The 26,138-nt window shown below is 47.6% G+C and overlaps 1 protein-coding gene across 41 annotated transcripts in view; it reads left to right on the top strand.

The window, feature by feature from the left end:
• The window catches only part of LOC124225162 (putative uncharacterized protein WWC2-AS2), a 61,201-nt gene extending 38,448 nt beyond the window's left edge, over positions 1-22,753 (top strand). For 32 of the 41 annotated variants that reach the window (XR_006885013.1, XR_006885015.1, XR_006885011.1 and 29 more), the window contains 2 exons: positions 503-579; positions 21,980-22,753. Coding sequence is in view for 12 of the 41 variants with exons in the window: in XM_046637639.1 (XP_046493595.1) it covers positions 503-579; positions 21,980-22,060 (158 nt within the window). In the remaining 29 variants the exon portion in view is untranslated. Of the gene's footprint in view, positions 1-502; positions 580-12,051; positions 12,077-21,979 lie in introns of all 41 variants that reach the window. The other 9 variants (XM_046637638.1, XM_046637641.1, XM_046637642.1 and 6 more) reach the window with 5 other exon arrangements.
• The last annotated feature ends 3,385 nt before the right edge of the window (positions 22,754-26,138 follow it).

Below are 26,138 nucleotides of genomic sequence, written 5' to 3'. Positions count from 1 at the left end.
CTTTTCTAGTCCCAACCCTGGATCTCTTATTCTTAAATCAGTGATTTTTGGTTGCAAGGAACAGAAACGCTCCCACGCCAGCTTAAGTTAGCAGAGGGTTTGTTGTAGGAATCTCAGGAATGGAGGGAGCAAAGCTTGACCAGTCTGTTGGGAGCCAGAGTGGGAAGGCCCCTCTACCGCAGGGGTGGCACTGTCCTGCTCATCTCCTCTGTGTGTGTGTGCGTGCGTGTATGCGTGTGGTGTGTTTGTGTCTGTCTGTTTCTCTGGATCAGGGCTCACCACTGCCTGCCTAAGTGCACGTCTTTATTCTCTAGTGAAGGAAGAAGGGAGGGAGGGAGGCACTGTGGCTGACAGTGACAAGTGTCTATCCCCTAGCCAGTCACTTGGGGGAGGGGGACCATGTGACTGCCCTCTCAGCATGGACTTGGGGGGGTGTCCAAAAAAGGGGTCTGTTGAGGGGTAGCCCCTCAAACCTATTATACCTCTTCTGATTTCTCAACAGGAATAACTCAAGTCACCTTTACTGGAAGTCACTTTGCTGAAACTATTGAAAGAGCCATTCTTGAAGTTGAAGAAAAGGTAAAGAGAAGTAAATGTCTACTAACATTCTCTTATAAGAGGCTGTTTGGGGAGGGATTTCTGTCCCTATCGTTCCTCACACATACCCAGGTCTGTATCTCATGTTTTACTCCTCCTCTCTGCCTGGCCAAGTCCTGCTCATCCCTCCTTCAGCCTTTATCCAATGCTACTTCCCTGGAAACGAAGCCTTTTGATTCCCTCCTGGCTGGCAGTGATTTCTCCTGCTTTTGAACCCCCATAATACTATCTCCTTCTTACTGACATGTATCCTTATGGGCTCTACCTTATCATTTGTGCCCCTACTTTGGCCACTGCTCTCCCATGCCTGTATCGAGTGTAGGGGCTCCTTCTCTGTGTCGCCCCCCATCCTCGTATTTCCACACTTGATTATAGTCACGTGCCGCTAACGTTTTAGTCAACGACGAACCTCATATATGATGGTGGTCCCGTAAGATTAGTACCATGAAGCCTAGGTATCTAGTAGGCTATGCCATCTAGGTTTGTGTAAGTACACTCTATGATGTTTGCACAATGACAAAATCGTGTAGTGATGTGTTTCTCAGAACACATCCCCATCGTTAAGTGATGCATGGCTGTAGTTGTGTGTTTGTGTGTTTTCCCCAATGATCTCCTCAAGGGCGTATCTGAATTATGCCTGAGACATAGTAGATGCTCCATAAATGAATGAACAGTGAATCAGCCTCCCCAACTAGAGGTCAGCTCCTGTGTGGATTCATTCTGTAGCTCCACCACTCCACCCTCACAGGGCCTGTGCTATAAATCAATCTTTCTCAAGTTGATTCTGTTCTGCCAGCATTCATCAGAAATTGCTAATCTTCTCTGGTTGTCCTTTGTGTTTTGGCTGTGGGTGAAATGAAGCTAATAGCAAAGCTTTTTTATCTGATTTTTCTTTTTCATGGACTATTTGGGCCCATGTTAAGAGCAATAATCCAGAAGCTGGAAGGGAAGGAGGTGACAGGCAGGTCAGGAAAACACTGACTGTGGGAGCATGGCTTCCAGCCTGCCTCTGCCTGCCTGTGGCCGGTGTCGAATAGGGGTTGCGCAAGGTGGGGTTTTGGTCACACAGTGGTTGTGGCCCCTCCTGTCTGCTGGATCCTTTATCTGTAGGATCTGCTGAACTGCTTCAGTCAACAGAAATTGCATCTTAACCCACCTCCCTGCTCTAAACCTTGTTGCTTTAAATGAGTGACTCAGCAGCTTCCTTTTCTCACACTGTTTACTGTGCCTGCTGAACATCCCAAAGAAGTTCCTTACTAAATTTCCCAGTTTTATTGGTCCCAGCAAAGTCCTCTTGGAGGCCTTGTCCCAGCCTTTCATCCCTAACAGTCCCAGCGGTTCTTTCTCATGTTTGTAGAGTTCTCCCCCTTCTACAGGGAGCATCTACACATGTTGCTAGATTTTCTTCTCTTGCCAATCCTGGGAAACAAGCAGGGGCAGATGGTAACTTCTCATTTTCAGTCCGGAAACAGGCTCAGAGCAGTAAGGTGTCTTGCGTGAGGTCACATAGCCAACGTGAGTAGAGTTTGGTTTTTTTCTCCCCTGTGCCATTTTGGTTCTTCCCCTTGGAAGCCACTGCTGCCGTCACAAACCCTGGGGGCTCTGTGTCCCCCCCACGCCCCAGGGTTCCTTCCAGGGAGGGGAGCCTTGGCCTTCTGTTGAGAGAGGCAGTCTGACCCTGGTGTTCTGCCCCTGCCCAGCCAGGCAGCTTTTTTGAAAGCAGATGTCTTCCTCCGAGAACTTGCAGTCAGTCTTGTACATTTGATTTTTGTCAGTGCTTATTGAAATGCAGGAAATTTAATTAGCTTGCATTAATGCTGCCCTGTCTTACTCTATGAGTAAGCTGGAAGACACCAACAGGGGTTTGATCAGCCTAATCTAGCTGTGTCTAATGATGTTCTTTCCCTCCCTCCTCCTTTAAATAGTTGTAAATGGTTCTATCAATCAAGGCAGCACAGAATGGAGCTTTATTGCCATGTGGAATTGTTTAGTTAAATGTGATTTTTTTAAAAAGTGGCTCAACTTTTAATTAGGAAGCAGATTGTCAAATTTTGATTTGTCCTTTGATGGGGGAATTGGAAAGCAGACCCATCGTGATAGGAAACCAGGTTCTAGTCCAGAAGGAGGCATATTAACTTAGAGGAGGTTTTCAGTGAGTCATTGTTTTCCTAAAATAGGCCACCTCCTCTGGTCTTTTTTTTGGGAGAGAGACCTTCCTCTGCATCTGATACCACTTTAGATTAACATGTTTCCTCGGGGAGATTGTAACCCAGAATCCCCAAACAGGGTGTAACTGTCAGGGCTCAGGGCCAGATACCAAGACCCTTCTCCTGGGACTCCTTGAAAACATCAGTATCAAGAAATCAGCAAACCTATTCTGATGCTTGTAATTAGAGAAAATATCAGGCTACATACTTTTCTTCCAGTTGTGATGTGATGCAAATCCTTTTACTGTAAAAGTTACTGTTTTCTTAGCCCCAAAGCTGGTATCTGCGTTACTACTGAGGGTCATTCTAGAAGCAGCCTGCATGTGTCCTGGCCGAGTTTGGCCCCATAAGCTCATGTGCTACACCCCACCTTGAGCTGGCACAGTGACAGGACATGCAAGCACCCCCAGAGGAGGCCTGGAAGGGTCACCAGTGAGGCCAACCCCAGGTGTCTGTCACACCACCCGACTCCTCCGTGCCCCGTAGCATTTTTTATACCTTTTCTAGCAGTTAGCAAACTTGGATATCTCAGGGCACCTCAAGCTTAATGGGTCCAAATTTTAACTCTTGGTCTCCATCTACCACAGTCCCTTTCCAGACCTCCCTGTCCGCCATCTCATTAGGCGCACAGTTGTTAACTCACTTTTTCAAGCCAGAAACTGGGAAGTCGTCTAACACTCACCTTTCTCTTCCTCCAAATCACCAGGCCCTAACAATGCTTCTCCTAAAGTAGATCTTGAGTTCATCTACTGCTCTCCCGCCTTCATCTCCCAAGTCCGTGACACCACTGTTTGCCTAGGTTACTGCAAAGGCCTTTGGACTGGTTGCCCTGCTTCCACTTCCCCTCCATTCTGCGCATCACTTTGGATACAGAGTGGTCTTTAAAAATAGTTGTCACATCATTTCACTCTCTTGCTCGAACCTGTCAATGACCTCCTTCTGCAACTGGATGAATCCCATGAACCCAGCATGGACCATGGAGAGGACTGCATGGTCTGAGCCTCAGACCTGGCAAGAGATCCACAGCATTGTGGACATCATGTTGAAGTAGTTTGTGAGACACTTTTCTCTTTCACTCTTGACTTCCTTGGGAGATTGCAATGACTTTGATTTTCCAACTGCAATAAAATAACTGTCAGGCTCTCAAAGGTGTGCTTAGAATGGATATTGTGTTCTGGGAAATGGTACAGGAAGTGAGTTGTTCCTCCAGACCCCAGAATATCAACCCCTAGAACACAGAGGTGGACCACCATTTCATTTGGAACCTTCATAAGTAAACCAATGTATAATCAGTTATACCCATGCTAATCCTCAAGCAGTCCCCCTACCAAATATTTTGTTATAAAAATGTGCAACAAAATTTTAGTTCAGGAAATCATAAATGAAACTTGGTTTCGGCTGGTAGAAGAAAAGACTCACATTCTACAGGGGGGAAAAGAAAAAAACTATTAGTACACAGCTTTCCTTTTTATTTTTTAATGTTTTTGCTGAGGAAGATTTGCCTTGAGCTAACATCTGTTGCCAGTCTTCCCTTTTTTTTTGTATGTGAGCTGCCACCACAGCATGGCCCCTGATGCGTGGTGTAGGTCTGTGCCTAGGAACTGAACCCAGGTCGTTGAAGCAGAGCATGCCAAACTTAACCACCAGGCCACTGGGCCTGACCCCAGCTTTCCTTTTTAAGCGTATTTTTCCTATCCTGAAACCTAGATGTTTTCCTTACCTTGTTCTTGAACTTTACATTTGTGTGTGTTTGTGGAACTATGCATACACAAACACACACCTGAAAAGGGATTGTCTTAGTTGAGTAGCACTTTCTATTTTCCCCTGGCCATCCATTCAAGGTAATTAATGGGAATACTGAAATTCTAGCTTTATTTTTGGTTTACTATGGCCTCAAATTAAGAGAACTTTTCTGTGATGTTGAATTTGAAGTTTTTTATGGTGCCAGTTTGATGGAGCACCCTGATGTGTTACAAGCAAAGACTGTGATGGGAATACCAGACAGGGTGACCTGAATATGGTGTGATGAGTGCCATGATGGAGTTTGTTACCAGGTGTCATGGGAGCATAGAGATGAGCCCTTCACTCACCTTGGGGACAGAAAAGTCATGAAATGCTTTCAAGAGTGTGTGACTCCAGAGATGGAGGAGTTTGTCAAGTGGAATGATGACTGGGAGAAAAGAGGTGGCCAAGGGCGTTTCAGACAGCTGCACATGTGAGGCCCGGGAGGTCGGCACAGCATGCTGTGCCAAAGGACTGCTGCGGCCGCTGCCGTTGAAGGCACGGGGTGGGGTGGGGGGCTGAAGGGTGGGCAGGGCCAGATGGAGCAGTGGAATGTACTCTAGGGAGTTACTGGATCAGATCTGCCCTTTACAGTGGGGATTGTGTAGGCTTGGTCTCTACTTCTAAGGCTTCTCCTGAATGGCAGTGTCCAAATCAGACGCACAAGCCCTTTTATCAGTTCCTGTAGGTGTGGGACTCAAAATTCCACAGACTTCCAAGCTTAAGGTATGGCAACAGGCTATCTGCCAGTAATCACAAAGACGTTATTAAAAGTTACTGAAATGTGATTGGTGTTAAATTAGTGCCCTGCTGGAGTATATCGATGACTCTATTTCATATTCCATTGGGAGTGCTTTCCATTCTATTCCATTTTAACAGTGCAACAGCAGCACTGTTACAAGATGTTGTCACAAATTCAGCATCTTGAATTTGTGACGATTTTTAGTTGCTTAGGAATCTAGATGTTTGATTATAAATTACTGTTAACTTGGCTTTCTCGTTATGAGTTTAGGATGATTTGGTTGGTCGGTAACCTTGAAGTGTGAAGTGATACATATTTATACCAGCAACTTATGAGTTTCCAGCAACTAGACTTTAAAACTTATGTGAGGTTGAAATGAATCATCCATATGCCTTTGCTAAAGAAGGTGTGTACATCTCCTGCATTTGTTTCTACAGTGATTCCTCATGATTATTACCATATTATTTTTCGCTGATAAGGGGGAAGTGTGTGGGATCGGCAAGTTGTAGCATCCTTTGCCTTACCTCCGCTGGCAGTGATTTTAGAAGGATTTAGAAATGTCTGTTATCTAGGGCTTGAGAAAGTGGAAGGTAAGGCAGAGGAACACAGGGTGGGAGGCTGTTGCAGAAATCCTCATACGAGGATGAGGGCCTGACCTGGTGGTAGTGAGGAAGGAGAAGTGGGGATATGTTTGAGAGATGTTTAGGATAAGGGACTAGTAAGATTTGAGGAACAATTTGATGTAGGGAATGGGGGAGAGGGGAGGTGTCCAGGAAAACCCCCAGACTTCAGGCTTGGGTAATGATAGTAAGAGGAACAGGCTTGTATCATGCAGCAAATACTAAACCCTGGTGGGGGCAGTGGACAAAAAATGATTAACTTTTTAAAAAGGCAGAACGGAAGGAGGGCTATTTTAAAGGCATAACTGTAGGCAAAAGGGCAACTAATTTTGAGTAAGGGGAAGTTTTCTCAGTGGCGAGAGTATGTAAATCGGGCCAAGATGAGAAGACTTGGGTGTTGGCACATGTTGGCTTGTTCTGCCATGACGTGCAGAGGAGCAGAAGTCCAACAGCTTGATGTGATGTAGGCCAGGGCTGGGCTCACGCACAGCACATAGAAGACCAGGCCAGGCCTGCACTGGGGGCCACTGAGGGCTTTTCAGTTAGAGGACTAAGATCAGACTTTGGTTTCAGTAAAACCATCCTGTCTGGAGATTGGGGAATCAGGAGGTTGGAGGCAGGAAGATGTCTGGTGAGAGACGGTGAGGGATGTCAGCGATGGCGGGGAGACCATGCAGGCTGGGGTGCGTGGGCCTGTCTGTGCCATATTTATTTCATTTATAGCTGGGGTGGGTACAGAATCTAGTCAGTGCAGAAGCACAATAATCAGCCCCTGGTAAGCTATTAGACAGGAGTGGGGTGCGGTAGACAGGGAAGGAGGGGTTGAAGGTGACTTGGAGACCCCACCCTCTTTAGGTGACTGGATTTGCCTCAGTCAGCAGTGGCCCACAGCCATCTGTGGGGACCAGCTTGCTGCTGACCTGGGGGACTACGTGCAGCCTGCAGATGGGCTACTGGCAAAATCAGTAAACCTTGTCTTCAGGGCTCCAAAGCCGTCTTGTTCTGTGCCCTTTGCCCAAACCATCCCCATGGACTGTTCAGTTTGGTAAACCAGCTTATGGTTCAACAAAAAAGACGGCATTTAAATTAAAGATCAAATATTTATCACTTTTTTGGTGACAAACTCAACTTCCACAGCCTGAGTTCATTGTCTGATGAGGTCATTCTCCTTTCCCAAAATCGACCCTTCAGAGACTCCAGAGAACGCTGACACGCCAATGTGCAAATATTTGATAGCAGCTTAGTTGGCTGCCTGCCTTTTGCAGAATATTTGCATTTTGGCAGCAGTCAAGGCCTGCAGTGAAGCACAAATGGGAGGCTTTGAGACATTTGCCAGGGGCATTGTGGAGTCCTTTGGGGCTGATCTTCTCGCCTCCTCTCTTCTTCGTCTCACTCACTGCACATCAGGTGCCTGTTCCATTCGCCCTGCTCGCTGCCTTGCTGTTCCTGCAAACCTTGCAGGCGTGCTTGTGCCTCAGGGCCTTTGTCTTCCTGGTCCCTGCCTGGCCCCCTCTTCCCCTACTCGAGGCTTGTCCCTGCTTTTCCTTCAGGCCTCTGCTCTCTAATCAAAGATGCAGTCCCTGGTGACGTGCTCTGTACTATGGCACGTCCCCTACTCTCTGTTACCTTGTGCTGCTTTGTCTTCATAGCGCTTCCCTCCTTGACATTATATACTTCTTTGTTTCTGGTCTGTCTCTCTGCTAGAACGTGCATTCCGTCAGAGCAGGAACTTTGTTCCTTACTGCATCCCACTGCCAAGACAGTGCCTAGCACATCGAGGTCGCCCTGTATTTGGTGAATCAGTGACTGATCAGGTGGACCAGTCGGTTAATCAGTCTGTGTATTCACAACAGTTGATTGGTGGCTGGCATGTGGCAGATGCTCAGTGAGTGAATGAATGAATTGGTGAGTGAGCGACTGTGTGTGACTGGCTGGTCCCCAGCAGTTAGGTGCTCAGCAAGTGTTTGTTGAATAAATGAATGGATGAGAGTGCTTGCCTGCCTCTGTCTGAGACTGACCCTTGCGGTGGGGTGAGCTCGGTTTCTGTATTTGAGGAAGGCCCAGACGTGTAGTCGTGGGTGCGTGTGGTTGCTGTTGGTAGTTGGTAATTCAGTCAATACCTCACTGTTTCTCTCTCGGTATGTCTGCCATCAGCCAGGCTCTGTAATTAACTCACCATAATTTAGCTTAGAGATGAATTTTTCATTTCAAAGATGCCATAAACAACTGGCGCTTGTGATATCTTCGTTGTTGATGAAGTTCATGCCTAACAGAACATGAGGACTGTGTGATGCGTCTAGGGGAGAAGGGGCCGTTAGCCCACACCTGGCCGTGGAAGCGTAAGGGCCCCTGACGGGTTCTGGCAGCACCGTGGTTCTCTGGTGTCCTGGGGTGCTCCACAGTGGGCCAGCACACACGCAGAGCCCTGGGTGAGTGTGTGCCTCTTCCTCAAGGGCAAAGATTTGAGGAAAATAACATTTAAAGACCATTGAAACAAGTAGGGATGAGGAGAGAATCAATGTAGCCTAGTGGGTAAGAGCGGGGCTCTGGAACCAGGCTGTGTATCTTTGAATTTGTCCCACCACTTACTTGCTTTGTGATGCCGAGCAGGTTACAAACCTCTCAAAACCTTGCTTCCCGCCTCTGAGATGGGAGCCTGGGATGCAGCAGAGCTTTCGGGCATGGGGTTGTTGTCAGCGTTCAGTGAGAGCCCAGGCAGCTTTTATCAGAGTGCCACGCATATCGTAGGTAAATAGCAAGGGCTAATGTTATGTACGATTGCTTGACATCTCAAGATAAAAGAGGGGACAAATGAATTTTATTCTTGCAGTGGCTCTGCCCCAGATGGGGCCTCCAGGGATGCTTGTTGCTCACCTCTGCCATGTTTGAGATGGAAAAGTCAGAGAAGCACTGCCTTAAGAAAACCAATGCATGCCATTGGCTGCTATGCATGTCTTCACCAGTTTCCCCCCAACCTTGCCTCAGTCTTGAGCTGTCACTAACAAGGTGATAAATTAGTGAAGCTTACTTTTAGTACTTGCTGTCTTAAAGTACCTAATAGAATAGCAGATGAAGTTGAAGGAACTTACAGGTTTGGGTAAAGAATTGCCATTTAAGGAATGACAGTACTTAGAAGAGCTTGTGACTTTTCTGAGGGCTTTCACACACATTGCTTCCATTTCATTCTCATAACAGCCTTTTAGAGAAGACTGTCAGAGTGGAAGGAAACTTCAGTAACTATTGGGTCCATCTCTTTAATCTGATTCCTGAATCCTTTCTGGAGAATCCCATTAGTCTCTTGGTTTCTTCTAGAGATAGAGAGCTCCCTATCCCAAAAGCAATCCAGTCTGGCTCCCTGTAACGTCTACTCATGGGTTCATGTTCTGCCTTCTAGAGCACAACTAAACCTAGCACTTCTTCAACGTGCAACTTATGTTCTTCTTGGTATACAGACCTCTCAGCCTAGCGTTTCCACAACTTCTCCTGGGAGCATGATCTAGATGTTTAATGGCCCTCACTGGTGGGAGATCATCTTAGTCCAGTGTTTTTCAACTACAGGTCACAACCCATCAGCTGATTGTGAAATCTCTTTTAGTGCATTGCAACTGGTATTTTTTCTAATGAAATAAAATGAAATAGAAAAGATCAGAGTGTGTTGCACATAGTAAGCTTGCACATTACCTTGTAAAATTTTGGTTTCCATTTTTGTGGTGTGCACTGAGGTTAAGTATGTTTCTGTGCATCATAACCATTTCAGAAGCCATTGTTTTGAACCCTCTTACAGGAATTTTAGGTTGACTTCTGTTTAGTCATCTTCTTTGTCCTTTCCATGGTTGAATTTGCTTCAAGTCAACTAGTTAAAAATAAAATTGCTGTGCTTGAGGTTGCTGATCGCTATTGTAGGGGAGGAAGACATTTCCTCTACCCTCTCTGGGTTTGTCTGGCCGGAGAACGAATTAAATTCACATGAGACAGAATAGCAGGAGAAAATTAAACAAAGCTTTATAACATGTATACATGGGAGAGGCTCAGGCAAGCTGAGCAACTCGCCAAAATGGCTGAAGCCACCACCTTAAATATCATATTCAGCTAAAAACAAAGGAGGATGTTGGGGGTGGGGAGTCAGTTACAGGAGGTTACCAGACAAGCACAGTAAACAGGAATAAGATTATTGTGCAGATTTAAGTCCTTGCCTTCTGCATTGATAAGAGTTTCTAGAGATAAGGTCATCCCCCCTTCTTCCTGGTACAGAGAGGGAGATACCTTTGCAGATGGAGAGTTCCTTTACAGTGTAAATGTCTCTTAACAAAGAGTAAGTAAATTCTACTTTTCAGTTGCTTTCCTGTCTGCAGTTTATTAAAAGTAACCAGCCCCAAATAATCCTCATGCCAAAGAGACATATATTGGGGTGGCCAATTCCAGGCCCCCACACTATGAATTTAACTCTAACTTCTCTATAAAGAAAAGCAGTGGGCTGTCTGGGGTTAAATAACCTTCCTTCTCCTGGTCCATTTTTCCCTATAATACAGCATTCTATAACTGCCTTAAAAAACAAGCAACAAAACAAAACTCTTGTCCTCGTATCTGCTCCTAATTCTGACTTTATTTTTATAATAATGATGATGATGATGAGGCTAAAACTTACATAGTACTTATTATGTGCCAGGCATTATTCGCATATATTAATTCCTTAGGTACGATTATTATCCCCATTTTTCAGATGAGAAATCCGAGGCACAGAAAGATTTAAGTAACTTGCCCGAGGTCACAGGGCTGACAAATGCAGAACTAGGATTTAGGCTCAGACACCCAGCCTCCAAGTCCTGTCTTGAGAGGAGGTGCCTGCTCGTGGTCTCCAGTCCCTCTACTCCCTTCCTCTCTGAGACCTACTCAGATCTTTGTCCCCTCCCCACCTCTCCACCAAAACTGCCCTCTAGAGTCACTGATTGACCAAATCAAACAGTCAGCTCCTCCTTCTCTAGAGCACTTTCTGCACTTGCCTCTCAAGACACCGTACTCGTCCGGTTTTCTTCCTTTCACACCTTTTTAATCTCTCTTACTGGTTCCTCTTTAGCTCCCGAAGATCTAAAACATTAGATTGCACCAGGGCTCAGTCCTTGGCCCCTTTCTCTGTCTGCCTCACTCCCCGTCCTTGCGGTTTTCAGTGCCGACAGCTCCCACGTTCCTGTCCTGTCTCCAGCCCAGCTCTTTCCCTGAACCAGAACCGGGCATCAACTACCTGCTCAGTGTCTCCACGAGAGATGTCTACTAGCATCTCAAACTTGACGTGTCCCGATTTCCCTTGCCCCCATCCCAACCCCCTTGCATCTTCCCCACATCCTTAAGTGGCTCCTCTATTCTTCCACTTGCTCAGGCCATGGAGGCTTCAGTCCATTTTCTTTTTTTCACACTCCATTTCCAAACTGCTGATAAATCATGTTGACCCTACCTGCAGGATGCACTCAGGATCTGACCACTTGTCACCACATCTGCCCCTACCCTGGATCAAGCCACCATGTCTGACCTGAATAATTCATGAGCATCTTCACTGATTTCCTTGTTTCAGCCCTTGCTCCCAGAAGTCAGTTGTCCAACACTGTTCTTTTTAAATATAAGCAGAGCCCCCATTTGCCCTCTACTTGCTCCCATTGCGACCACACTTCTAAATGCTTCCCTTTGCTCTCAAGCCACACTGGACACTGTGCTGCTTCTCTGATGTGCTGGGGTCGAGGGGGCACCTTAGGGCCTTTGCACGTGCCATGCCCTGCCTCGGAGATCTTCCCAGGATTCTGCACAGGTCACTTCCTTACTTTCTTCGAGTCTCTGGTCCAGTGTCACTCTCTCATGAAGCCTTCCTTGATTTGGTTGCTCTAAACTTGCCGCCTCTATACCCGCCCCCCTTATTTTCTCTATAACACATAGCATCATCTGACACACATTCTATTCATTTGTTAGTTGTCTGTCTCCCCACATTCCCTGTAAACTACCCGAAGGCAGCATTTTGCCTGTCATATTCACAGCTGTATCCCCAACATGTCCCCTCACATATAGTAGATACTCAAAAAGCATTTGACTGATGGGTATTTTTACCCCTGTCTTACAGATGGAGTAATGGAAGGTCTGAGAGGGTAAGTTACTTACCCACGGCCACAGACCCTCAATAGTGGCAGGATGGGCACTGAGACCCTGACATGAGCTTAATTGCTCTGTACGCTCCTTTTTCTTGTTAAACCAGGACAATAATACGCAACACGCAGAGTTACTGTGAGGATGTAAAGAATCATGCACAGGAAAGCACTTCTTAAACCACAGTGTGCCACAGGAATGTTGCTTATCTAATTTATCGAGAGCCCTAGCTTTGTGTGTCTGTGTTATTCAGCTACCCACCCAAAGGTTCTTTTATGTTCTTGAGTTTTTATTTAGGAGTAGCTGATAGTGCCGCCGCCAAATTACCTATTTTCTCCTTCCTTCTGTCCTTGCTGAAAGAACTGTGTGCCTGTATGTTTGTGTCTGTTGGCTTCTGTCTGTAGCTTGGATCCCCCCCACTGGCCATCAGGTCGAGAGCTTCACTGACCTCTGTGGCCCGGCAGCAGCAGGGGACGCTGGAGCCGGTGTGCGTGTGGCTGTCATTGTTCGTTCACGTCTCCGCTCCTGGGGAAGGCGCTTATGTTATCAGCAGGTGCTTAGCGGGTGTCAGGAGTCCCATCTTACACAATTCCTCTGGCAGCCTGCCCAGCCCCTGCCCCCACTCTCTGCAGCAGACTGGAGCAAAGTGATCACAGGCCCATTATGGCTGAATACCAGGGACATAAAATGAAGCAAGCACACTTGATGAACCGCGGAGCTGCTGCTCTCGAGTGCGCAATTTCTATCTCCCTGAACCCCGGGCAGCTTCCTGGGCTCGTAGCATAGAGCGTGGAGCGGTTCGGCCCTTCTCATGCTTCACAGTATGATAATGAGACAGCTACAAGATGGAGTGGTGGAGATCCCCCCCCCCCCCACAACACCCTTGTTATGTGTTGTTTATTCATTTGCGTTTGTGGTTTTTGAAGTAGGAGAAAAGTTGAGCCGTTCTCTTTGGGAGCACCTTAAACTGCTTTTTCTAAAGACCAGAGAGCTGTGGTGTTTAGAAAAGGTGAACAGCACTGAGAATAGGCGGGTAGTCTTTGGCTTCCATCCCTGGGAGTGATCTTCCAGGGGGAGCTGCCACCTGGGCCTGATTTCTCTACTCGAGTTGATTTTTCTGGGAGGGGAAGGTACTGTTAACCCAGTCCACAGCCACTTAACATTGTCACTAGGCCAGGTCACGCTGTTCTTGGTGGGCACCCCTCCAGCAGCCCATGACATCCTGGGGGCCTTTGAAGCAGCCTGTCCTATGGTGAAAATTCACCCAAGATGCAGTGCATCTTTAAACCCAGGACAACTGCCCAGCCTGGGGCAGGCATGCAGGGGTACCTTCTAGGAATTAGGGTAAGCAAGTCTGGTGTGAGGCACAGGCTTTATCTGCTGCCAGGTGAGACCAGCCCAGAGAGCTTATGCTCCCGCTCACGCCCTCCCTGTGTCCTCATTCCCTGATGACGGGCAGGAGTCAGGGGTGGACTCTTGATTTTGCATCCCATCATTCCACACGCTTCTAGGGGATGGCCTGGCCACCTGGTGGCAGCTGTGTGGAGTGAGAGGAGCACAGTTTCTGAGCCAGACAGAGCTGGGTAACTGCTGCCTTACCACCCAGGGCCTCCTCTCAACCTCAGTTCCCATGTCTGCAAAATGGGATGAACGCTGCAATGAGGTTTGTGTGTTTCTCGAGGGCTTTCGTGGGGTAGTCTGACAGGCAGGGAGCCTTCAGGAGGTGACAGCTGCTGTTCTGAGTTGCGGGGTGACTGGGAGGCACTGTGGGGTCACGTAGAGAGGATGAGTGGCCTTCGAAATCACGCCTGAGGTCAAACCCTCATTCTGTTCATTCATTAAATATCGAACGAGTGCTTCTTATGGGTTTTCTGCTGGAGTGGAGACCTTGCTGATTTCCGATAGTCTTCGATCTTGGGCAAGTCACCATGCTTTTCTGAATCTCAGTTCCTTCGTGTAAAATGGGGGTAAAAAGACCAATCTTGCAAGATTGTGTTGAGAATGAAATGAGCATTTATAAGTAGTAGCTAGCTAGTTAGTATTTTCTACTATATCTTTTACTGCTCTCCTGTGGAATTTTCTACAGTAACTCTTTGGTTAGTTATGTAAGATGAGCTGCTTGTCTTAAACTATTCCAGCTTTGATATCCAATCCAGCAGATGCTGGTTGAGCACCTGCTATGTGAGTGGGCTCATGCCAGCCCAGATTATTATTACCAGCAAGACACATTTGCCATCCCCAAGGAGCACACAGTCCGGTAGGACAGTGGAGGCCCAGCCAGTTAGGCAGTGGCCACTGATCAGTGCTGCTAAAGGCATAAACTGAATGCTGAGACAGCGCTGAGGAGGGAGCCATTGCTTCTGCCCGAGGAGGCTGGTGAAAGCCGTTTGCAGGGACTGACCAGAGACGAGAGAGACTGCAACAGGCGGATGACAGTGCGAGGGGAGAGGGCATTGCCCAGAGGTACTGCATTGGCACAGGCACGGAGGTATGAGCATGCAGGTTGGGGCTCAGGTGTGTTGTTAGCTGTGGGTCACTTGGGGTGCGATGAGGCTGGAGATTGGTTAGGGCTAGGTTGTGGAGGCTCGGAAGTCCTTGCCGTTGTGAGTTGAGGCTGTGGTGTGGAAAGCTTATAAGAGGGCAGAACATGGTGCTCCTTATTACAAGGGGCATGCACAGTGCTGTCCAGGGAAAATGTAATGTGAGCCGCTCATGGAATTGAAAGTTTTCTAGTGGCCACATTAAAACAGCAAAAAGAAAACAGGGGAATTTAATTTTTAAAATATATTATCTAACCCAGTATATTCAAAATTTACCATTTCAACATGTAATCAGTATAAACAAATTGTAGTGAGATATTTTACATTCTTTCTTTTGGTACTAAGTCTTCAAAATCTGGTATGTAATTTATACTACAGTACAGGTCAGAACACTAGGCTAGTTTGGAGCCTGGGCACATTTCAAGTGCTGGTAGCACATGTAGCTAGTGGCTGCAGTATTGGACAGCGCAGGTTTAGCAGATCTGGGATAATGGGACATGGGTGTGATCTGTGTAATCCTGAACCTTCTCTTGATAACCTGAACCAACCTTCTTTTCCCATCAAACCTTTGAACAAACCTGCCCGACAGGAGATTGGTCACTCTCGTAGTTTCTTGTAGGGAAAAGAGGAAAAACTGGGGGATTCCATCATCCATGGATTGTATGCTGCATCTCCACCAGACACACCTCCCTGGATAGCAAGTCACTATATCCAAGTTATTGAGCATGTGGTAGGACCTGTTAACTTTCCAGATACTTCAGATAATACATTCTTTCTAATTTTTCAATAAGCGTACAGAGCAGAGATTCTTACCCCATTTTACAGAGGAGGAAAGTCAGGATGTGAGAGATTAAGTACCTTGCCCAACGTCATACAGCTAGATGTGGCAGAGCTGAGGCTCAAACCTGGTTTCAGACCCATGTTCTTCCCTCTACTCCTGGCTGTTTCCCTAATATTTGGGAGTCTAACACTATGTACGTTATGATCTCTAAACTGGAAAATGATACCCGTAAAGAACTTAATAAGCATGTGTGTGCACATGAGTATGTATATACAGAAAAAGACTGGAAAGTTATAATCAGAGAAAAATCATAAACTTAAAGCAATTCTGTCCGAAAGGGTGTTTCCCCACCCCCTTCCTCCCTGCCCCCTGCCCACACACCAGTTGGACCAGTTGGAGTGTTCCACTGCTGACCAGTTGCCAAGGGCTTCCGTTGGAGGGGGAGGGGGCAGAGCAGGTGGAGTTTCATTAGAATCTGGTGGAACTCAAGTGTGTGTGAAGTCTTCCGTTTCCCTGGTTAGGGGAGTTAGAGTCAGTGGCGTGACCAGGTGGCAGTCTCAATTGTAAGGCTGGAACTCTGCTAGTGGCTTCCCCATCCTGCCTGGAGTATTTGCTGGGAAGAAAGCCAGACTGTGCCTGGATGCTTCATCTTTGATTTCCTCTCTGCCAGGGGCTGGTGAGCAATGATGTGGCCCCAAAGTGGGTAAAGGGCCGGGAAGATACGTGGGGCAGGCACAGGAGGTTGGTGACTACTCAGTTTTCGAAGTCAGACAGATAGGGGTTTGACCTTTGACTCTGCCACTCCCTAATTTTTGACAGTGGCAGAGCCTTGGACTCCTCATTTGTAAAACTAGAGTCATCATTTTAGCCAAGGCTCTTTTCGATGGAAGATACAGAGGCCCTCTGGAGCCAGCTCAAATTAAAAGACGTGTCTGTTGTAAGATACAGAAACATGACAAGGTAATGTAAGGACAGGAGCCTTTATAGAGCTGGGCCTTGCGGGGACTGCACTAGAAAGATAAGGGCAGAGTCCCCCTCTTGGTCTCTCAGGAGTGCTCCCCTCTACTCCACTCTCTTCTCCCCAACCCTCTTCTGTCTTCTGCACGTGGCATCAGATGGCTTCCTTGGTGCCAACACCAACATCTGCATGATTGTCCAACTTCAGTGTCCCTTCATGTTTCTTAGTTTGGATTTCTGAAAGAGGCTGATTGGTCCAGCTTATCTTTTTGAGGCCATCCACACATTTCAAAGATCCTGGCAGAGTCTGGATGAGCCAGCCCTGGCCCAGCAGGCCACCTGGTCCAGTCAGCTGAGGCCAGGGCCGGTGGTGAGGTGGTCCTCAGCAGCCCAGAGGCGGGGCATGGATATTAAGAAAGTCAGTCATAAGGGCTGGTGTTTCTCTGCTAAGTTTGCTCTTCCACCCTCTAACATGGTTATTTCATGCCTGCTCCTTCCTCAGGCCTGCCTACCACTCCCCAGAGCTGAAGCCCAAGCCCTTTCCTGTTTCACTGAGAAAATAGGAGCCTCTTGTTCCCACCACACAGTATGGACCCACCTCCTCCTGAGGCATCTTCTCCGCCTCGCCTCCTGCTGGATTCGAAGTCGTGCCTTTGCTTCTGTCTGAGGCAGAGCTGTCCTTTTGTGCCCTCAGCTTTCTCCCAAACATATCCCCCCTTTTTCAGCATCAGGGTTTTCTCCTGTTCTCTGGGACCCTCGCACATCCTCTAAGTCTCCAGGCCCCACATGCCGTTCCAGCAGAATGTCAGACCACTTGTCCATCCGAGTGCTAGTCAAAATGTTGGCATGCACACCGCTCATCAGAAGTCGTCACAAGATTAAGGCGTTTGTGCCAGAATGTAAATCAGCTGTGCACTGTGCATAGGTTAGTCCAGCTGAAATTTATTTTCATGGCAAAACTTTCTCACTGAAGGAAGCAGTGTGTTCATTTACATTGTGGCATAAGCCCTCTCTCTTCTCAGACAAGTAACAGTTTGTGGGCCATGCTTTTACTAGCCCTGACCTCTCACTCCACTGAACTTACTCATGTCAGATCTCTATGTTGCCACATCCATTAGATGCTTCTTTATCTTCACTTTAATTGTCTCTCAGGAACATTTTGAAGCAATGCCCTTCTTGACTCTTGGTCCCCAGGACTCCACTCTGAATCTACACTTTCCTCTTCTCTCCAGGTGCCTTTGCTTGCCCCTCTCCTGCTGCCCTCTGTCACAGTGCAGGGCTCAGGGGGCCCTTTCTCCATCTGCCTTGCCCCTAGTGAGCTCACCTCGTCCAATAGCTGTTGACTTCCAAATATAGATCCTCAGCCTGGACTGAACTCCTGACTCATTTCTTCAGCTCCCTGCTTGATATTTCCATGGCGATGTCTAATAGGCATCCTCACACGTGGATAGGTGTGAACAGAGCACTTAATGTTCTTTCTCAAATCCCGCCCACCCCCATTCTCCCTCGTCTCTTGAGGCAGCATCACCATCCAGCCCAAACCATAGGTCCACCTGTGCCTCCCCCCGTCCCTCACGTGCCATGTCTAATCTGCCATTAGGTCTTGTCCTCACCTCCCAAATAAAACCCCAGTCCATCCTCCTCCTCATCATCTCTGACCCTCCCCAAGTCTAGGCCAGCCCTTCCCTCCCTGGCCTGCTCCAAGAGCCTCCCTTTTCATTCCTCTGTGCCCCACTCTCCGCGGACCCACCAGAAAAAGCTTTTTAAAACATGCACCTCCCTATGTGAAGCCCTTCGGTGCTCCTGCTGCCCTTGGAATAAAACCCACCTCCTTACGACGGTTTGGGAGCCCCTAGAGGACCTGGCCTCTGCCACCCTCTCCAGGTTCATCTCCTGTTACCTTCCTCCTGGTTCCTCCCACACCCTCTGCCTGCTGCTCTTCCCCAGCTTTGTCCTGGCTGGTCGCTTTTCCCTGTCCTCAGCTGTCATCTCAGAGATGTTTTCCCTGACTCCTCCCCACCTCCATCTTGGAGGGGCTGTGTTTTGAGGCCCGCACCACAGGTAAGTGAGAGCAGGGAGGCTGCCCACTGTAGCCTAATGAAGAACCCAGGATTCAGACTGGTGTGTTTGTCCTTGAAATCCTGACCAGATCTGCCCTGTCCCTAGCAACTTGAGGCTTTTTTGCAAGCCTCCGGGAACTCCTGAATGCATCTTACAGTGTCAAGAGCCAGTCATCACAGAGGCTGGTGCCTTTGATTGTAACTGCACATCCATGGGAGGATGCAGACAGCAGCTAAGGGATCAGGATGAAAGTCGTGGCCCTCACCATTAGCCAGAGCTGCCACGGCCCTTGTTAACTCTGGGGCCCCGGGTGCTGCCGGCCTGCAGGGTCCTGTGAGGCGTCCTGTGAGGGGCCAGAGTGGGCTGCTCCTTTTTTTCACAGGTCTGGCAGGCCATTAGCTCCACAAGGAAATGGCCACAAATCAGAGAGCTGCTAATGGCTTGTCTCTTTTCAAACATTTTGTAGAGCTGTGTCAGAGAGAATGGACCATGGCTCTTAGCTTAGGATAGAGGATGCTGTCCATTGCTCTGTTAGAAGCCCTTGATACTATTTACAGACTCAGGGACTGTTGGCAAGACATTTTTCCTCTTGCTCCTTGGTTTCCTCATGTCTAAAATGGAAATAATGAGCCTGCTTTGTCTAACTCACAGAAGTTATATAGTGTCCACTAAAACAGATTGAGTGCCTTCGCTCTGCCAAGCACTGTGTTACTAGATTCTTATCTCATTCTCACCACGGTCCTGTGAGGGGGGCACTGCCATTATTGCTACCCCCCAGGGGGTGGTTGAGGCTTGGAGAAGCTCAGTGAGCTCTGCTCAGGGTCTTGGAGCAGGTACAATAGTTCTTTTTCCCCAAGAAATACGTTCTAAGACCCCCAGTAGATGCCTGTAACTGTGGATAGTACCCTATATATACTGTGTTTTTTCCTATGCATACATACCTATGATAAAGTTTAATTTATAAATTAGGCACAAGAAGAGATTAACAACAATAACTGTTAATAAAATAGAACAATTATAATAATATATTGTAATGAAAGTTACCGTGTATCTTAGCAACCTCAGCATATGATTGTTTTTCTTTCCTTATTAAGTTGAGAACTTTCACCTTTTCACTTAAAGGAAGCACTTTATGGCTTCTCTTCAGCTTATCTGAATTGCCAGCATCATTACTCTTGTACTTTGGGGCCATTATTAAGTAAAATAAGTGTTACTTAACACAAGTACTGGACACACTGGACAAAGGGATGGTTCACATCCTGGGCAGGATGGAGCAGGACAGTGCTAGATTTTATTGTGTTACTCAGAATGGCATGCAATTTAAAACGTATGAATTGTTTATTTCTGGGATTTTCCATTTAATATTTTCAGACTGCAGTTGACCGTGGGTAACAAATCTGGGAAAGGGAAGCCAAGGATAAGGGGGGACTGCTGTATGTGGTGGGAAGTGAGGAAGCTGGCTCTGTCTGGCTCAGGCAGCCTCTGCTGCCTCCCTGCGGGCCTACCCGTGCGTTTTCTTTTCAGATCCCCCCAGTCATCCTTTATGGAGAAGTTGTTCTCCTTGTTCAGATGATGACACTGAGGGCAGTGAAGTTAATTGACTAACCCAAAAGCCATTCAGCTAGTAAATGGTAGGTCCTGGCTTTGAACCCAGGTCTGTCTGAAAGTTCTTTGAAAGATTTGAAAAGGAGAACTGGTAAAGCCAGGGGTTCCTATACCTGTCGGGTCTTAAGAAAGTAATAGTGACTACTTTTAAAAGCCTAATGGAAATTGTACACTTGCCCAAATGGGACTGCCCTGAACTTTAATATTTGCATTTGGCTGGCATTATATCATGCCACTGCAATAATATTAGTCATCTAGCACCATAAGAAACTCTGCCTGACTGTGGATGATACAAAAGAATTCTGGGGTCCATATATATGGGACAAGAGGAGTAGGGAGAGATCAGAATCTGTCTGCTTACAAGAAGGTATCATACAAGACCTTTCCTGACTTGGAATCTGCATTTCATATTCTGCCACTTAACACACTCACTTAGGTGAAAATGTCATCTTTCTCATCAGGGTGGTGACAGGCCATCCACTGCCCTGGGACAAAACTGGGCACACAAATTCTTGTTACAAAAGTCTGCTTGTTAGAGGAATATTGGCATACACTGCTCTTCTGCCTCCGAGAGCACCTAACTGCATGCTCGTCTCCCAGGGTTTTATGATGCACATTTGTCTTTTTTGTTTCCCTGCCTAATTCCAACCCCTACTTCTTCACTGTGTTTAGAAAACACTCCACCTACTGTAGACGTTGGGAAGGCTGGGCTTTTGGCATACGGGGCCTCGGCTTGGCCGATCAGATGCACATGGGAACTGGCGTTGCACTGGAGAGCTCATCCTGGAGACAGTGACAGCAGCTACATCTAGTTTCCAGGGACAGGAGCGGTGCCCTCAGTGCCTCTTGCCCCATTGGCAGGTCCAGCTGATGATATGACCTGTAGCATCCTCCTGGCCCTTGGTATGAGTTGGGCTCCAGTGATGGCCGCACAGCTCCCTTGTCCTGCTCATTTCCTGAGCCTGGTCCTCTGGCATTTTGGGGGATCCTGTGAGGTGCCAAATGCTTCTGAATAAACTCCTCAATTTAAATCAGCCAAAGTCTATTTCTGTTGCTTAAAGTTAAGAACCATACTCGTATGGAGCTCTGTTTAGTAGTAGTCCACGGATTTTTGTTCATTCCCCAGGCCCCTGACAGCACTGCTATCACCTGAGCACCTCCACAGGGCACAGAATTTATGAGAATCCCAGGCTGAGTAGGTGGCAGGACCACAGGCTCAGCCAATCCCCCTTTCATTGTCTGATCCAGATTCCATTCTGCCCGCAACCCATCGTGTACCCCTAGACTGTGGGTTTGTGAGGACAGAACTGAGTCCTCCACCTCCTCCTCGCTCCTCGAGCAGTCCCAGCACATGGCAGCTGCTCAGGAAGGGTAAAGGAACCAGTGGAGACAGGAAGTCGGTGCCTCTAGGCTCTCTTCAGCCCTAGGGAGGCTGACCTGGCCTGAGATCAGGTCCGCAGGCTTGGGCGAAGGGAATCTGCAGGTTGCTTGTGGTTCGACACTGGAGGTTGGCTGGAGAGATTGTGGAAGTTAGAACAGCAAAGTAAGTAGGTAGAGCCTTGGAAGGGAGAAACATGCCCCCTCCTCTGAGTGGAGGCAGCGTAGTTAGTGCTTTCCAGTCCTTTCAGGTCATGGCACAACAGAGAGTGGTTATATGTCTATGGTACCATGGGCCTTGTCCAGCTGCCGTGGAGCTGTGAGACCCTGCCTCAGCCTTCTAGTGACCCATTCATTCACAGTACACCTGTGTGGGCTGGCTGGGCCACGCTGACGGAGGTGGAACCCCAGGGCATGTCCAGCTCATCCCCACTGCCACCACCTAGAAGGGCCGATCTCTGCTATGTGACCTCTGCTCTTCCTAACCCTTCGTCTTACAAGTTGCAGACATTTTTCCTAGTTTAGCATTTGCCTTCAACTTTGTGATGTCTTTTTCCTTCCACTCTGTTCGTTCTTGATCACAGATCTCTCTACAGGAGATTCTGCGCCTTGACCAGAGGAGTGTGGCCCTTCCTTCAAAATCCTCTGTGGACACGCCCTCCTAGCGTCCCTGGGGAAAGATGCGGCAGCTCAAGGGGAAGCCCAAGAAGGAGACGTCCAAGGACAAGAAGGAGCGGAAGCAGGCCATGCAGGAGGCCCGGCAGCAGATCACCACGGTGGTGCTGCCCACGCTGGCCGTCGTCGTGCTCCTGATCGTGGTGTTCGTGTACGTGGCCACGCGCCCCACCGTCACCGAGTGAGCCCTGTGGCTGGGTGGACTCCCCCATCAGGGAGCGGAGGTGCGGGAGGGGGCGAGCAAGAGAGAAATGGCTTTCCTATTCGGAGATGTGCCTGATGCTGAGCTCTGAGCAGAGCACCCTGTCTTCTCTGATCTCTGACTTGATTAAAGTTTCTCCACTTTTCTTGGGAGGGAGTAGGGAACGTTTTATCAGTGAACGTGCCATACACTTTATGGTCCACTTCATGTGCCTTTCAGACTTCAAAGCAGTCTGTGTGTTTCTTTTTTTCTTCTGAAATCGATGTGTAGCTCCACCTGGTGAGAGGAGGCATCTCTGGGTCCTGAATCGGTTGGAATCAGCGCTCACCCCATTCCCATTGTTTTGAACATGACTCTTGCCTACATGTGTTCACAATTTCCAAAGGGACTGTGTTTCTTCTCTGTGCTTAATGTGATTTGAAATATGTCAACTCAAAAGTGAAATATTTATTTTTTGAATAAAGGAGATAATAGCCTTAAACTGGATGTTTATCTTGCCTTGCGAGGAGGCGGCCTTGTTTTCTGTGGAGGCACAGGAAGGCGCTGTCTGTGGGGCTCCCTCTCTGGCAGTGTCCCTCTTGCCTCCACTCCTCTCCCCTGAGGCTTTCTCCACCTTCCCCCTTGACTCCCTGCTGTGAATCACTTCCAGTAAAATTGTGCTTTTTGATTGGATCATCCTAAGATTGAGAGAATCTTGAGAGGAGCAGAAAGGGTGCGTTCATAGGTTTGTTTTAGCAACATAAGAGTTCTAATTGGAATATGAGCACAAGTGCTTTCTACACCAGTTAGGATAGCAAACAGCAGCACAAAAGTAATCCTGGAGGTAAAGGTCAGGCTTGGTTTTGTTCCCGGATGAAAGGGTGCAAATATGTCGGCCAGCTAAGTTTTTCTGCAGTTTGGCCATGCGGGAAGTGTTGCTGCATTGTGTTCTCATGGCGTTGTTAACCTCGGTCCTCGTTCCTGATGGAGCTGCCCCTTTTTGGAAGTCAGATTCCTAGTAACTGTTCTGAATGTGTCTGTCCTCCTGTCAGTGCTGATTACAGAGAGATTTGTGGGGAGAGAAGCACTTTGCTAATCTCGGCGGCTGCCTGACTCGCTCACTGACGGCACAGGCTGTACTGGGGACCTGGGGCCTCTTGGAGTCTCTCAGGAAGACAAGCAGCTGTTGAAAGGAAGGACTCCAGCTGATGCTTGGAGATTCTGGGACGCTGCAGGGCTGAGGGAGCTCTGCTAGCTGCTCCCGAGAGCCGGCATCTCGCAGAGCTGGTCTCCAAGGGCGACACCGCGCTGCCTCACGCTCACTCAAGTGCCCATGGCTCTGGAAGGAGATTTACTAAGATATTTATCCAATGCAGAAGCTGTTAGCATAAAGTTCCTCTTAGGTTTCTATTTTCCTCCCCCTTATCTGGTTCTCTAACGAGCTACAGTGCTTGTTGGGCTGGGAAAGAGGGAAAGCTGCTGCCCCAAGGACCAGCTCATTCAGGGGCGGAGGGAAGAGGGAGACGTCTGTGGCCATTTCTGCTCCTCACGGTGTTCACGGTGGCCGCTGTTCTCCCCTCTCTGGCCCGAAGAGTGGATGCCATTTACTGTACGAGGCTGGTGCAAGGACAGCCTGTCCACCGGGTAGAAAGACCTCAGCCTGCATGTTTTGTAATTGCCTGATCTGTATTGAGTTCCCAGCCTACACTCAGAACTGTGGATTACTTAACCCCATCGAGCCTCAGTTTCCCTATCTGTAAATAACTGGTGGGACATCTAGTAGAAAACAGGTTTTTAGAGAAAACCTGGGTTTTTATGCAGGTTTTGCTACCAGAACCCCTCTGAGTCCACTTCCTTGTGTGAAAATGGAGGTTACCTTGCCTCATAGGAGGATTCAGTCGAAATAGTATATTTGTAAAGGCATGTCTGGGACATAGTAGTTACTCAATAAATAGTATAGTAGCTCAGCATTTTACATGTGTTAACTCCTTTATTTCTCATACAACCCTGTGTGGTAAGTACTGGTAGTACTCAATTTTACAGACAAGGAAACTGAGGCAGGCCAAGAAACTTGTCAGTGTCATTCAACTACTAAGTGGAGGAACCCAGGCTTGTTTATTTTTGTGCTTTTGTTACGGGAAATTTCAAACATACACAAAAACAGAATAATGCAATATACCTCATGTACCTGTTATCCAGCTTCAGCAAACCTCAACACATGGCCACTCCTGATCATGCATCGCACTGTGCCTGCACCCAGATACCCTCCCATGCACATGGGCATTGGGGTGTTTTGCAAAAAAAAAACAACAGGAGATGGGACTTAAAGCCAGGCAGTCTGGCTCCAGAGTCCATGCTCTTCCTCATGAAGATCTGTTACCTCTTAATAAATACTAATCTCCTCCTCTCCAGTCTCTTGGTCTAAAGAAACCCTTCCTGCCCCTGTGTGTGTGAACAGCCCTCACTTGGTAGCAGTTGCTATGAACAGTCTTAAACAGCATCTTTAGACAAACAGGCTGTGAGTTCAGCCTTACCCACTGGGTATCTAACGCCCCGCTCAATCTCTCGTCTGTTGCTCATGGGAGAGGAGTCTTATCCCCACAGCAATCAGGGAGAAATATCTGTCCCATGGGCTTGTTATTCAAACGTTTTGTTATTCTTACTTAGGACATTTTGGGTATGGTGTGAGAAGAGCATGAGCTCTGGGAAGCCAAGGCATATGTGACTCCTCACTTAGGCCATTTTCTAGCCAAAGGACCTCAATCAGGTCCCATAACCTGAGCTGCAGGTGTGCCACATCTATCAAGTAAGGTTAATTTTATTATGTAGAGGATGTTGGGAGGATAAATTGAGATAGGGAAAGGTCGTGACATTGTGCCTAGTACACTGTAGAGCTCAATAAGTGGCCATTCTCTTCCTTGTCAGTGTGTTCACACGCCACAGAATGTAAAGAAATGAAGGCCTGCCTCCCAAGACTTTGCTTGCCAGGCTGACACACCACCACACCCTGGACAATAGATCCTTTAGGTGCTTCTGGCTCTTCTGTTCACCCACTGTTTTCCTCTTTCTGGTCTGTCAGGAGGTCTAGTGGATTTGAGTTGGATTTTCAGTAGAAGGCAATTACTAGACAGGCTTGGGGAAGGTAGGCTGAAGAGGGACTTTGAAAAGTTCACACAACTTTGATGTGAGCCACCTCCCAGCAGGGATGAGATGCCAATTTACTGTGGACTTGCTGGGTGAAATTTTAACAATTCTCAGGGTAAATAGTACTCCCATGTGGGGGCACTGGGTAATGATTTGAGACACCAGCTTCCAAATTATGCCCCGTTATTCAACGGCTTCAAGGCAAAACTGAACAATTTATTAGGAGCTTCACAGGAAGTCATGCTGGGGTTTTTGCAGAAGGATCTGGGGCTCTTAGCTTTCAGGGTCCTCATTACCAAGCCTAACATTTCTTGAACAGCAAATTCCAAAAGAGGAATCAGATGAGAAACAGGAATAGAAACCATTGTCATTGGTTTAAAAGGTGTCACTTGATGTGTTTTTAAAAAATCATGATACCAAGAAGAATTTGTGTGTGTGCTGGTTCTGAAGCCACCAGCTTTAAGTCCTTTCATTCCTTCCCAGCCATTCAAAGATGGAGCTGCACATGCCCATCCTTTCTCCATGTGTCCTCCATGAGGTAATAGGAAGGAAACCTGTAGCCAGACTCAGCTGCACATTAGAGATGATAATATCCGCCTCGGGGACGTTAGGAAGATTAAAGAGATGACTGTCCTTCTCTTTTCCCCAAAAGGATCTCACATCATTATTTACTTGCTATGGTAGAAAAAGAAGGAAATCTCTTGAAATGATGGCTCTTAGATTTTTTGGGAAGTCTACCATCA

The sequence above is a fragment of the Equus quagga genome, chromosome 14 (genome assembly GCF_021613505.1).
Source record: "Equus quagga isolate Etosha38 chromosome 14, UCLA_HA_Equagga_1.0, whole genome shotgun sequence".
NCBI classification, from domain to species: Eukaryota; Metazoa; Chordata; class Mammalia; order Perissodactyla; family Equidae; genus Equus; species Equus quagga.
Note: the sequence above shows the minus strand (reverse complement) of the source record. Positions and strands in the feature narration are given on the sequence as shown.